The following is a 12,890-nucleotide window of genomic DNA, read 5'->3' as shown; positions in this document are numbered from 1 at the left end:
GGAGAGAAGCCACAGCCCCCAAGGACCCCTGGCCCAGGCCTGCTCTCCCCAGGCCTGGCAGAGGCGGCCAACGCGCAGCTGGCCCCTCCCCCTGGCACCTGTCCCCGCAGGACCCTCCTGGTCTCAAGAGCTTCTCACCTGCTCGAGTGACCCCGCAGAAGCCTCTCCCTTCCAGCCGCCCACCTAATGTGGCCTGCACCCTGGCTTCTCTGAGCTGCCCCCGAGCCCCAAGGAGGCGACTGCAAATCCATCCTCTGGGGCCACCTGCTGCTGGTCCTGCACCCTCGAGGCAGTGCAGCAGCTCCTCACAGCGCCGTCCCCCTTGCCCTCGGTATGGCCCGCCCTGGCACCCCTGAGCGAGGCCACCCTCCGCCGGTCTGGTGTGGGCTAGGGCTGCTGAGATTCCGGTCACCCCCACTGCTGCACCGAGGCCCTTCTATTTGCCAGGGGGATGAAGACAGTGACACCCACACCCCTGACTGCTGGGAAGATCCCCGGGGAGCAGGTAGGAAAGGCCACAGACCACACGTTCACCCCAACAGAGGACCGGGGCTCCTGCCTGCGCCCCTCAGGGCTGGCACAGAAGGGAAACGTGCCCCTTGTCCTCCAGTGGCGGCTGGAGGGGAGGACAGGTGCCCTTCCATCGCCTGCCAACTGCATCAGAGCCAGGCCAGCCCTGCAAGCGCCACCGGCACTTGCCCCTCCTGCCCGAGCCACTCACGCCTCTCGGGCCCTCACCCATCCCTTCCACCAGCGGCTGTGGCCAAGGCAGCCCAAGGTAACTGCTCTTTAGGGCAGAGAAGGGTCGCCAGCCCAGCCCGGCGTCCAGAAGCTCTGTTCATGACCCAGGAGGCCTCGTGAGACATGGGCTCGCCCTCTGTGCCTTAAGGACAGGAGCCTCGTGCGACAGCTGTGGCCTGCGACACGCAGGTCTCCAGCCTCCTGCCTCCACGGGGGGCGGGCTCCCAGCCCACTGCGAGACCTGGACCCGACCACCCCCGGGCAGACCCTGACAAGTAAGCCCACAGGTTCCCCTGCAGCTGCAGCCCCCACCTCCTGTCCCTCGGGAAGTGCGCCCGAGCTCCAGAGACCAGTCCTCCTGGGCGACGCTCCCCTGGGCCCCGTCTCACCCTTCTCTCCCAGAGCTGGGCGCTCCCCGAGCATCCTGTGATGCTCCGCCAGGTAAGAGCCGACTCCGAGCCTCCCTCCAGCCCCACCTCAGCCAGGAGAGGCTCTAGAACTGCTCACACCAGAGGCCTAACTCTTCCCTCCCCAGGAGCCCCACAGACCTGGGGCGTCCCCTTGACTCGCCCCAGCACTTACTGAATCCAGCTCTTTAAGAAAAGGAAACGAGGAGTTCCCGTCGTGGCGCCGTGGAAACAAATCCGACCAAGAACCATGAGGCCTCGCTCAGTGGGTTAAGGATCCAGCGTTGCCGTGAGCTGTGGTCTAGGTCACAGACGCAGCTCGGATCTGGCGTGGCTGTGGTGTGGGCCGGCAGCTGCAGCTCCGATTGGACCCCTCCCCTGGGAACTTCCACATGCCACAGGTATGGCCCTAAAAAGACAAAAAGGCCAAAAAGGGGTGGGGGATGCAAATTAAAAGCGCAGGGAGGCACCACTGCACACCCACTAGAAAAACTACGGTTTAAAAGACGAACCACGCCCAACTCTGGCAGGGCTGACTGTGGAGGGCTGCGGACTCAACACGGCTGCTGGGGGCACAAAACAGGACAGCCCCCGGACGACACGGCGCATCCTCAACAGGTCAGACGCGCACGTCCCAGGAGTGACGCCAAGCCCCATGTGCCAGTTCACAGCAGCTCCAGCCGGCAGGCAGCACAGAAACAGCCCAGACGTGCACCCTGGTGAGCGGGCCGACCAGCCAGTGCCATGGGCAAAGCCCGGAAGCGCCACGCCAAGTCACAGACAGCAGACCGCCAAGGCCTCGCCGCGCACGCTCCTTCCCCGCGAGATTCCCGGAGACGGCAGAACTCCAGCGGCAGAGAGCAGCTCCGGGCCTGCGGGGGCCGGGGAGGTGGCCAAGCGGAGGGACGCAGGGCTCGCGCTGCGTGCAAATGTTGTCTGTCTTGTCTGTGGGGTGGTGACACAAATGGTGGCTTTTGACACGTATTTACCAAAACTCAAATTCTACACTGGAAGGTTACACCCCATAAAAACCGCCTTTTGAAAAATTACTCTGCCGTTGGCGTTTCCGTTGTCGCTCAGCAGTAGCAAACCTGACTAGGATCCCTGAGGACGTGGGTTCGATCCTGGCCTCGCTCAGTGGGTTAAGGATCCAGCGTTGTCAGGAGCTGGGGTGTAGGCTGCAGACTGGCTCAGGTCCTGCATTGCTGTGGCTGTGGTGCAGGCCGGCAGCTGCAGCTCTGATTCCTCCCTTAGCCTGTGCACTTCCATATGCCTCGGGTGCGGCCCTAAAAACAAACAAAAAAAAATTACTCTGCCAAAATATCCCAGGAAAAGAAGAAGAGCAAAAGATGAAAGAGATGGGCAGGTGACAGCAAGCGGTGCCACCGGGCGGCAGCACCTGGAGGGGGCAGAGCAGCCCTGCACGTCAGCGCAGCCGCTGCCCCCACGAAGCGGTGGGTCTCTGCCAAGTCCCTCTGTGCCTCCAGGGCCTTGTTATTGGTCTTTCGACCCTTAGCACCTGGACCTGCTGGGCCCAGCAGCGAACCAGCAAATTCCTGTCGCTACGGGGCAAACTCCTGAAGCCCAGCAGGAGACCGACGGGACCGCCCAATGCCCGTTTCCAGAGGTTCCAAGACTGAGCAGGGCCAGTTCACGTCCCAGGAACGGCTCCCCCCACCGGAAAGCCCAGTGGCGTCCATGAGCCCCGGTTCCCGCCCAGGGCTCTGCCCCCAAGACCCCAGATGGCTCTCGTCCAGCCCAGCGGCCCCTGGAGCCCATCTCCTCCTGGGGGAGGCGGGAAGACACCGCCACCGCGGGGCACGGCCTCCGGGGCGGCGGACGGCCAGGCTTCCCGAGGACGCCCCTGGGCGTCCCCAGCCCTGTCCACCAGCCGGGCCCTTCCTCGGCTTGCTGCCAAGTACTTCAACCTCCGCGGACGTCCACCTCGGCCCTCGAGACGCTGCCCCCACCCAGCGACCTGGGCACCAAGCTGCCCGCTCCCGTCGGGCCCGGGACGGCCGGTCTCCGGCCTGAAGCGCGCCCCGGCCCTCCTCTAGCTCAGGCCTCTCCTTCTTGTCGGGAAAAGGTCCGATCACCTTCACTCTGAAAGGAGCTGCGGACACAGCCTCGGCACCATCCTGACAGGAGCGGCGTCCCCGCGGCTCCGGGGACACCCCCGCGCCGGCCGCGCCCCACCGGCCCGGCCCGGTTTCCTGTCCCGCTGTCCCAAGTGCGCGTCCAGGTGCGGACACGGGCTTCTCCCTCGCTGTGGCCGTGCTCGCGGCATCGGCGGTGGGGAACGTCTGCCACGGCGGCTCCGCTTCCTCCCGGGAGAGGACCAGGCCCTCCGACCTCTGTGCCCGGGGGGCTGTCTCCCTGCCCACACGGACCCGCCGCCACCTGCCAGGCACGGCCCCACCCGAGCTCCCCATCGCAGCTGCTCATCTTTCAGTTCCAGAATCTCCCCTCGGTATTGCTGCAAATCGGCTATGTCACTCTTTTTAACCCTTGCCAAGGCCGCCGCTGAACTGTTCAAAGGCACGTCTGTCCCCGTGAGCGCGGTGCGCCTAGTTCTCCACCAGAGCCTGGACCCGCTTCCGTTGTCCGTTGTCTCTGCCAGCTCTCGCGCGGGACCCCGATCCTCAGGGGGCCTCCGCATCTGCGACGATGCTGGGCAGCAACCTGGAGAAGCGCCCCGTGGGCTCCTCCCAGCCAACGACAGGCACAGCTCCCTCGAGAGGGGCGGGTCCCTCCCTGGCGTCCCGCGGAGCGACCCGAGGCCGGACGCCCGCTACAGGCCTGGGGCAGGACGGCCTCCGTCCCCGGCCGCTCTCGCTCGAAGGGCACGGCCTCTGGGGCCTCCAGTCAAAGGAGAAAAAGGTCTCGCTTTGGTGGGCTCTGGGCTGACCACCTAGACCCCAGCTGCTCGACTACAGCCCGCGGCCACCAGAGACCAGGCCGGGGGCAGGGGCAGCCTGCCTGGCCTCCACCTGCTGGACAGCAGCGGCACGCCCCACCCGGCTGGGACGGCACAATCCCGGCGGACAACCGCCACGCTAGAGCTGGAAGTCACGGAGAGCCAGGCCCCGTCCCAGGGCTGCGCTGGGTTAGCCAGCTCCCCGGCGCAGGCATGAGGGCCCTGCTCGCTCTCGCGGGCCCTGGAATCTGCCTCGCTTCTCGTTACTGCAGGACACTTGCAAGCTGTTTTCAGCGCCAGGCCTCTTCTATGTTTTTTGTCTTTTTAGGGCTGCGCCCGCAGTATATGGAAATTCCCAGGCTAGAGGTCCGACTGGAGCTGGAGCTGTCCGCCTGTGTCACGGCCACAGCAACTCAGGAGCCAAGTCAGGTCTGCAACCTGCACCACGGCTCACGCCACGCCAGATCCTTAACCCACTGAGCGAGGCCAGGGATCGAACCACATCCTCATGGATGTTAGTTGGGTTCGTCAACTGCTGAGCCACGACGGGAACTCCAGTACCAGGCCTCTTCTTAGGTTGGTTCCACTGGAAGGACTGGTCTAAGTCTGCACGGTCCAACATGGCAGCTTCTAGCCTCACGCAGCGGCCGTGCGCTTCGCACGCGGCTGCTCTGAACTGAGTGTGTTCTACGCGTGACATTTCAAAGTCCTGGCACGATATCTCAGTAACTTTTTCTGTTGAGTACCTGTTGCAGTGATGATATTTTAGGCATCCTGGGTTAAATGAACTATATTAAAATTCGTCTCGCCTGCTTCTTTTTCGTCTTTTTCAAGGGGGCTCCTGGAGAATCCAGAGTCGCACGTGTGACCTGCGTCGTGTTTCCAGTGGATAGCCCAGACAGAGACGCATCTGGAAGCGCCGTCGGAGCCGCCACACCATCCCTGCCGAGGGCAAGGGGCAGGTTTCCTCGCGCCTGCTTCCTCTCAGGACCCCCGCGCTCCATAACTGCCAGCTGCTCGACGGAGCAGAGGGGCCTCCATCCCCACCCAGGAGGGGCGGCTGAGACAGGCGTGAGGCAAGAAAAAGCACCTTTAGGGCCATGACCCCTCCGCCACACACGCTGAGCGCTCGCTGGGAGCCCCCCACCCAGGACCACGCACGCACGCACTTCCACACCCGGACCCCCTGCCGCCCCGGCAGCAGACCCGGCTGCCCCGTGTGACGGCTGGAGGGGCTTCACGCTGTGGCCCAGAACCCCCACCCCGGGCCAGACGCCGCCGGCAGGTGACCTCCACTCCGAAGCTCCCTGAGGGCGAGGGACAAGCCTGGTGGCCCACGGCCTCTGTCTGATGCCTCCCCCGCTTCTGACGGGGTCACTCGGTCGATGTTCTGTCCCCCCGCCCCCCAGAGCCCGGCCTGCGCGCATCAGCAGCCCACAGAACAGCTGAGGGAAGCGGGGCAGGAGGAGGAGCCTCTGACCAGGTAACCGCTCGTGGCCCTCCGAGCAGGCGCCATCGGGGGCATCAGGGCGGCTTCCCTCTCCGCCGCCGCCCCGGACGCTCCCTCCGTGAAGGACCCTTCGCCAGAGAGGGCGGGTGCGCGCGGCAGGGCTGCCACCCCAGCTGTCCCCAGGGAGCCGTCCCTTACACGACACCAGTGAGGCGCTCCCTCGGGGCGCAGGGGCTAAGGATCTGGCTTTGTCACCACTGGGGCTCCGGCTACAGCTGTGGCACAGGTTCAGGCCCTGGTCTGGGAACTTTCACATGTCACAGGTGCAGCCAAAAATAAAAACACAAACCAACCAGCCGAGACCCCCCCCCCCCGCCCCAGAACAGCCCAAACCCAGGACAGGACGCGGCCCATGCCAGGCGGGTCTGCGGCACCAGCACTCATCCTTCCCTGGGGACGCGGGCGGGCGGCCGCTTAGGAGACAGCCTGGCGGTTCCTTACAAAACCAAACATACTCCCGCCGTGTGCTCAGCGCTCGTGCTCCTTGGTATTTGCCCCGAGAGCTGCCAACGCAGGGCCACAGGAGACGCTGCCCAGGGAGGCTGAGAGCAGCTTCATTCCCAGGTGTCAAAACTGGGAACCAGCCTCGACGTCCCTCCGCAGATGAATGACACACAGACGGCACTCAGACGACGACGGGGCGGCATTCAGCCCCCGAAAGAAAGGCGCTCTCCGGCCGCAACAAGGCATGGAGGAGCCTCGGCCGCACCCGACGGAGAGGGCAAAGGCGGCCGCGGCAGGGGTCCACCTCGAGGACACGCCGGCCGGCCGAGGTGCAGCTCAGGGCGGCAGAGGGTTCGGGACGGCCAGCAGAGGAAGGGAGGGTGAGTGGGTCTCGGGGCTGTGCGCGGGCGCGGGACCAGCCGGGAGCACGTGTCCTACGCGTCTGGCCACCCGCGGACCGCACAGCACCCGCGTGAACCCTAAGGCCAAGAGTGGCTTTGGGTGACGATGACGTGTCCGGGCGGGCTCACGGCGTCTCCAGCTGCTGGTGGGGAGGTGGCAGACGGGAGGCTGGCCGGGGTGGGCACCTGGGCGGGTGGGGGCACACAACTCTGCACCTTCCACTCCTTTCTGCCGGGAACCTAAAACCACTCTAAAAATTCTTCCCTTTTTTGTCTTTTTATGGCCACACCCATGGCACATGGAGGTTCCCAGGCTAGGGGTTTCATTGGAGCTTCTGCCGCCGACCTATGCCACAGCCGCAGCAACACAGATTCCCAGCCAGATCCTTAACCCACGGAGCGAGGCCAGGGAGCGAACCTGCAACCCCATGGTTCCTAGTCGGATTCATTTCTGCTGCGCCACGACGGGAACTCCGTAAAAAATTCTGAATTTTAAAAAGGGTTTAAGCAATGAAAGTTATAAACAAAAGCATATATTAGCAGATCATTTCACACACAACTTCACACGGTTGGCAGAGCTTCCAGAGGGTCCTTGGGCCTGGTTAAGACTAAGACACACTACTCTCCCTGGGGCTCAGCAGCAGGACACCCACGCGCACGTGCTGCCAAGGCCCCAGCCTGGCTCTACGGCGCCAGCCCCTCCTCCGCGCAGCTCTTCGGGGCAATTTCAGCCACTCTCGCGGCTCAGGTCGGCTCAGAGACTTGCACCAGGTCTCTCTCGTGGAAAACCTACCTGAAAAATGAAGGCTGAAGGGACCGGCCGGTTTCATGGACACAAGTCCCAAGACTGAAAACCTACACTTGGCCCTTCTTCCAGCTGAGGAGGCTCAGCGAAGGTGGCTGCCCCCAGCCCCTCCGGAGAGGCCGCTCCCTGAGCGGGCAGGTCATGGGAGCTCACGCATCGACCCGTGGCGACACCTCCAAGGAGAAGGGCTGAGGTCTGTGCCGCCCTCCCTGCCTGGGGCTCGTCCTTGGCCCCGAGGCGTCTCGGCTGCTGGCTCCCACCCTCCTCGGCCTCCTGGAGCCGAGCCCGCGGGTGGAAGTGGCCGCTCTAGATCACCGTCCTTGCAGCTCCAGGCAAGGGCGGTCCTGGGAAGGGCCGCCACCGGATCAACTCTGCACAAGCCATCGGATGACTGAGGCACAGCCGCGGGCCTGACTCTGACCACTTTCATCCCAACACAGCCACGACCAAAACGACACACTCAGACCTCAGACCGTAGCCTTGGTTTAAAGTGAGGAACAAAAAAGGCTATTAAAAGATTAAGTCCCTGCTGCACGAGGGAAGGCTACAAGAGAGCGTTTCCTAACAGAAAACACACTTACCTTTAAATTTTGACCTAATGTTTGCCAGCTCTTTGTTTATTCTCTTTATTTCAGCTTCTTTACTTTTGCCTAGGAAAAGAGAGGACAAAAATGCATCTTGCTTTAAGTGATTTCTAAACAAACACCCACCCCTGACCAGACAGACACGGCAGAACCAAAGGCAGAACCAAAGGCAGAACCACGGCTCTCAGGAGCCCAGGAACGAAGCTACCAGCCCACACTGGCGGCCAGCCGGGGGCAGCGGAGGCAGGAGCCAGGCTCTGACAGCCGCGGGCAGCCGCGTGGTCAGGACCGCAGCGCATCTGCGAGGCCCCAGGGACAGGGGCCTGCCCCCCGGAGCCCGCGTTCAGCCCCGCCTCCCCTCATCCTGCAAGTGGAGCCGCGCCAAGGCCACCGAACAGATTCCGCGATAAACCGCTACCGGCTAAGGCTCTGTCCCAAGGCGGACGTTTGCCGCCACAGAGGACACTTAAAGCATGAGGTCTGAACGCCTGTAGGCGTCTAACTGTCCTTCTTTATGAAATTCGCCAACCTACACAACCTGCCAAGTCCTCTTTGATAAGAGTCAAGGAAGTCTGGGAATTAGCCGTCCCATTTTAAAAGGGTGGAAGGCACATTATACACGCGACGGTCAAACTGCCCCCGCGCCCCACGCCCGCCTTCCTGAAACGAGGGTGTGCGCGTGTGCGACGGAGATGGGCCGGTGCCCAGGCTGGCTCCTCCGTGACTCGACGCAGAAACAGCCTGGGCCACGCATCTTAGCAACACTGTAAAACACACCAAACCGGAGTCCCCTGGTGGCTCGGTAGGTAGGTTAAGGATCCAGCACTGCCGCTACGGTGGCCCAGATGACGGCCGTGGCATGGGTTCAATCCCTGGCCTGGCAACTTCCACACACACCCCCAAAAAAACCAAAACACACAGCTGCCCATCCCGCAGGATCAGGTGAGTCTTACGTTCACACTTGTGGGAACCTCCACCACTTTTCGAGAGCCGGAGTGAAGTCTGCCATGAAAGACCCTCTTCCGGCAAGGCCTGGGTTTCCCGATTCTCCTCCCGGGCAGCGGGGCTCCCAGGGCACCCCCCCAAGCAGCGCACCGCAGACCCAGCGCTCACAGACGCCCGCACGCTCGGCTCCCCTGGCCTCCTCCAGACACGCCTCTGAGGTCACCCCCCTGGAACTGCTCTCACCTCCCGCTCCCCAGCAAGGAACTGCCCTCTCCCCGGGACACCCCCCCAGGCCCCCCCGACACCCCCATCTTTTTCTACTAGCTTTTGCTAGTACACACATCTGCCGCACTAACGCAGGACCCCTTTCCCACCGGGCCCGGGTTCCTGGTGCCGGAACTTAGAATGAAGCCAGACTTCCTGCCCCTGGGGAGCTGCCATGCCAGTGGGGGGAGAGGGAGGGGGCTGGGGGTCTTCAACAAAACAGGCACAATCCAGTCAGCTCTGTGCAAGGGGCGTGCAGGCCACGAGGAGAGCCCGACCCCGACCCCGCTGGCAGCGAGCAGCTGCTGGCTGTGCCCAGTTTCCTCGTCTCTGAGAGGACAACCCTGTGCCCCAGAGGAAATCACTTCCCAGCTCTGAGCCCCGTTCCCGCAAAAGGGAGACCATCAGAAACGACAAGACCCCAGGCCGTGCGTCTCGGGGAGGGAAGGCGGGGGAGGGAGAGCCCCCCCCCCGGACCCGGGGCCTCACCGGGCCTCCCCCCCCCGCCCCGAGGGACGAGGGACAGAGAGGGCCACAGAGGCGGCAGACAGAGGCGGCAGACGGGAGCGGGCAGAAAAGCCAACGGACTCTGCCGCCAGCCCCCCGACGGCCCAGAGACGAACTCCGCAAAAGACAAGCAGCGGGCGGGGAGGGCTGAGGTCACACCCGACACACAGAGATGACGAGAAGAGACGAGCAAGGAGCAGAACGACACCCCGACAGAGAGAGACAGACGGCCCCACAGGCCGGAGCCAGGCTGCAGCCCCCAAGCTCAAAACAAGCTGGACGACAGTGAGAAAACCGAGAAGACACGTAAAGCTCCACAGAAAAACTCAGGTATCAGGCAGGAGAAATCACGTCAACCAGAAATGTGTGCGATCATTTCAGGGAGTTCCCCTGTGGCAGAGCAGCTTGGGGATCCAGCGCTGTCACTGCGGTGGCTCAGGTCAGTGCCGTGGCAAGGGTTCAACCCCTGGGCCAGGAACTTCCACACGCTTCGGGCGGGGCCCAAGAAAGAAACATGCGAATCAAGCCATCGACTTGATAGCCACCAGGTTCCCAGCACCTCCCACCCCCAAACCATGTAAGAAACGCAGGATAAAGAGAGAGGGAAGAGAAGAACAAACAGACATGGCAGAGGGACAGAGGACGGAAAGACAGAGAACCACCTAAATTAGAGAGAAATGAGGGGTAAAGGCTTCAGGGGAAGGCAGTAAACACTGAAAATGCACCGGCCGCAGCACGTGGACAGCAGGCGCCCCTGGGGAGGCACCTGCACAGCGGGACAGCGTCAAATACGCCATCTGGGAAAGCCTTCCCAGGGCACTCCCGCTGTCGCTCAGCGGGCCAGGGTCCAAGGGGCGGGGGGGTTCGACCCCTGGCCTCACTCATGGGTTAAGGATCTGGCATGGCTGTGGCTGTGGTGTAGGCCGGCAGCTACAGCTCCAATGCGACCCTAGCCTGGGAACCTCCATGTGCCACGGGTGTGGTCCTTACAAAAAAGAAAAAGGAAGGAAGGAAGGAAGGACGAGCTTTCCAGAAAGTAAACAAAAGAATTAAAACCACACCACATACCTGAGAATATGAACCCCAAATTGCACATACCAACGCACATCCTAGTAAAATTACTGAACTTTGAAGAGAAAAACCTTTTGAGCCTCTGAGGACAAGACCGAGCAGCTGCTGCGGAGGAAAAGCTGGCCTCCTCAGCCCTCAGACCCACCCGGGCTCAGGTCTGGGCTGGGCCGCCTGGCTCACTGGCTGGGCTGCTGCCTCGGTGCTCGGCACCCAACGGCCCGGGGACCGAGGACACCCGCGCACAGACCCCGGCCCTCGCTGGAAGGCGGCGGCAGCGTCCGCTGCGCGGAGCAAGGCTGTGTCTAGGTGGCAGCGCTGCACCGCCCTCGGGGACCCCACCCGCACCCAGGATGCTCTGTCCAAGGTGAGGCTTTCAACAGAGGCGAGTGCGACGGCGGGAGAGACACCCGCACACAGACCAACACGCCGAAGTTTACCAAAACGCCCTGGCAGGCGGCGGCGTCACTGGCACGACCAATCCGCCCGCACACGGTGAGCGCACCCGGAGAAAGGTGCCTGGGACGGCAGGGCCTTGGTGGAGGAGGCCGGTTCCTGCCCCCCACGCCGCACCTCCCCCCAGAGCCAGCCGCCCGCACTGCTGGGAGCAGATGCAGCAACGACCTGACCTTTCTGGGGAAGGGCCTGGCTTTGGGAGACGGAGAGGTTTCCGCAGGGTGAAGCGCCAGCACGGGCACCTGGCCGGCGGGGCTGAGCCCAGCAGGGCAGGCTCGTCTCTTCGCCACCTGCCCGGGCCCCACCTAGAACGTGGTAGGTCTGTCGGCCACAGAAGACACCCAGCTCCGAAGGGGACCCCACAGCAGACTCAGCAGTTCTGCGAGCTAATGAGTGACCCAGAGCAGCCCACAACCACCACCCAAGCGAGCTGCAATCTGCATCCAGTAGGGAGCAAAGAATGCGCTCTCTGGGGACAGGTTTTGAAAGAAACTCTTGGATTTTTTTTTTTTTTTTAATCTTTTTAAGGCTGCAGCCGCAGCCTATGAGGTTCCCAGGCTAGGGTTCAAATGGGAGCTGTCGCTGCAGGCCTACACCAGAGCCACAGCAACACGGGATCCAAGCCTCGTCTGCGACCTACAGCACAGCTCACGGCAACGCCGGAGCCTCAACCCAATGAGCAGCAAGGCCAGGGAGCGAACCCACAACCTCATGGTTCCTAGGCGGATTCGTTTCCACTGTGCCACGAGGGGAATGCCAGAAGCTCTGGGGTTTTTAGAACTACCGCCCTGGCCATTCCTCCCAGGCGACATACGCTGGTTATCGACTTCTTCTTGTTCGCGAGCTGAACGCGTCAGATGACACTGTTGCTATTCCGGGACCAGCCCAATCCAAACCGGGTGCAGGAGCCCATCCCAGCTCACGACAACCAACACACCAACCCTCCCACATCTTACGGCAGTGAGAGTACGTCTTACACTGAAAACAAAATCTGCTCAAAATACAGAATTTTAGTCCAGGTACAAAAGGATTTCGTGGAGTAAGCAAAAGCCCAAAATTGACCAACAAAAGCCTATTTTGGAGGAAAATATCGCTGCTAAAACCACACTGAAGGCGGGCTGCACAGAAGTCAACAGCAAGCTCTAAAACCACGCCTGGAATTCCCACAGTGGCAAAGGAAACTATTAAAAAAAAAAGACAGTTCACAGAATGGGAGAAAATCTTTGCAAGTAAGAAACGGACAAGGGATCTCCAAAATACACAAACATGGAGCCTTTATCAAAAGAACAAAACACCCCATAAAAAAAATGGGCAGGGGGAGTTCTCATCCTGGTTCAGTGGTTAACGAACCCAACTAGCATCCATGAGGTGGCGGGTTCGATCCCTGGCCTCGCTCACTGGGTTAAGGATCCAGCCTTGCCGTGAGCTGTGGTGTAGGTTGCAGACGCGGCTCGGATCCCACGTGGCTGTGGCTGTGGCTGTGGCTGTGGCTGTGGTGTAGGCCGGCAGCTGGAGCTCTGATTGGACCCTCGCCTGGGAACGTCCACGTGCTGCAGGTGTGGCCCTAAAAAGAAGGAAAAACGAAGGTGACCGTTCCACCCCATCCCCACGTGCCCCAGCCCAGGTTGTCAGCTGACGGTGGGCCCGGCCTCCCTCCTCCCTCCTGCGTGGAAGCAGGAGAGGCAGCGGGGCCTGACTCTGACCCTGACCCTGACCCCTAACCCTGACCCTGACCCTGACCCTAACCCCTAACCCTGACCCTGAGGCCCAGCACCGAGGGGAGGAGCTCCCGCTGGGTGGCAGGGGTCGGCGGCATCTCTGCAGTCCCAGGACGCAGGGTC

The 12,890-nt window shown here is 62.4% G+C and overlaps 1 protein-coding gene across 2 annotated transcripts in view; it reads right to left on the bottom strand.

Annotated features, from left to right (window-relative positions):
- The window catches only part of AP2A2 (adaptor related protein complex 2 subunit alpha 2), a 44,312-nt gene that overhangs the window by 25,215 nt on the left and 6,207 nt on the right, over nt 1–12,890 (bottom strand). For both annotated transcript variants that reach the window (XM_047774902.1, XM_047774904.1), the window contains exon 2: nt 7,807–7,875. In XM_047774902.1, the coding sequence (XP_047630858.1) occupies nt 7,807–7,875 (69 nt within the window). The remainder of the gene's footprint in view (nt 1–7,806; nt 7,876–12,890) is intronic.

Source organism: Phacochoerus africanus, chromosome 4, assembly GCF_016906955.1.
Source record: "Phacochoerus africanus isolate WHEZ1 chromosome 4, ROS_Pafr_v1, whole genome shotgun sequence".
NCBI lineage: Eukaryota > Metazoa > Chordata > Mammalia > Artiodactyla > Suidae > Phacochoerus > Phacochoerus africanus.
This window is presented reverse-complemented; position numbering and strand designations above follow the sequence as displayed.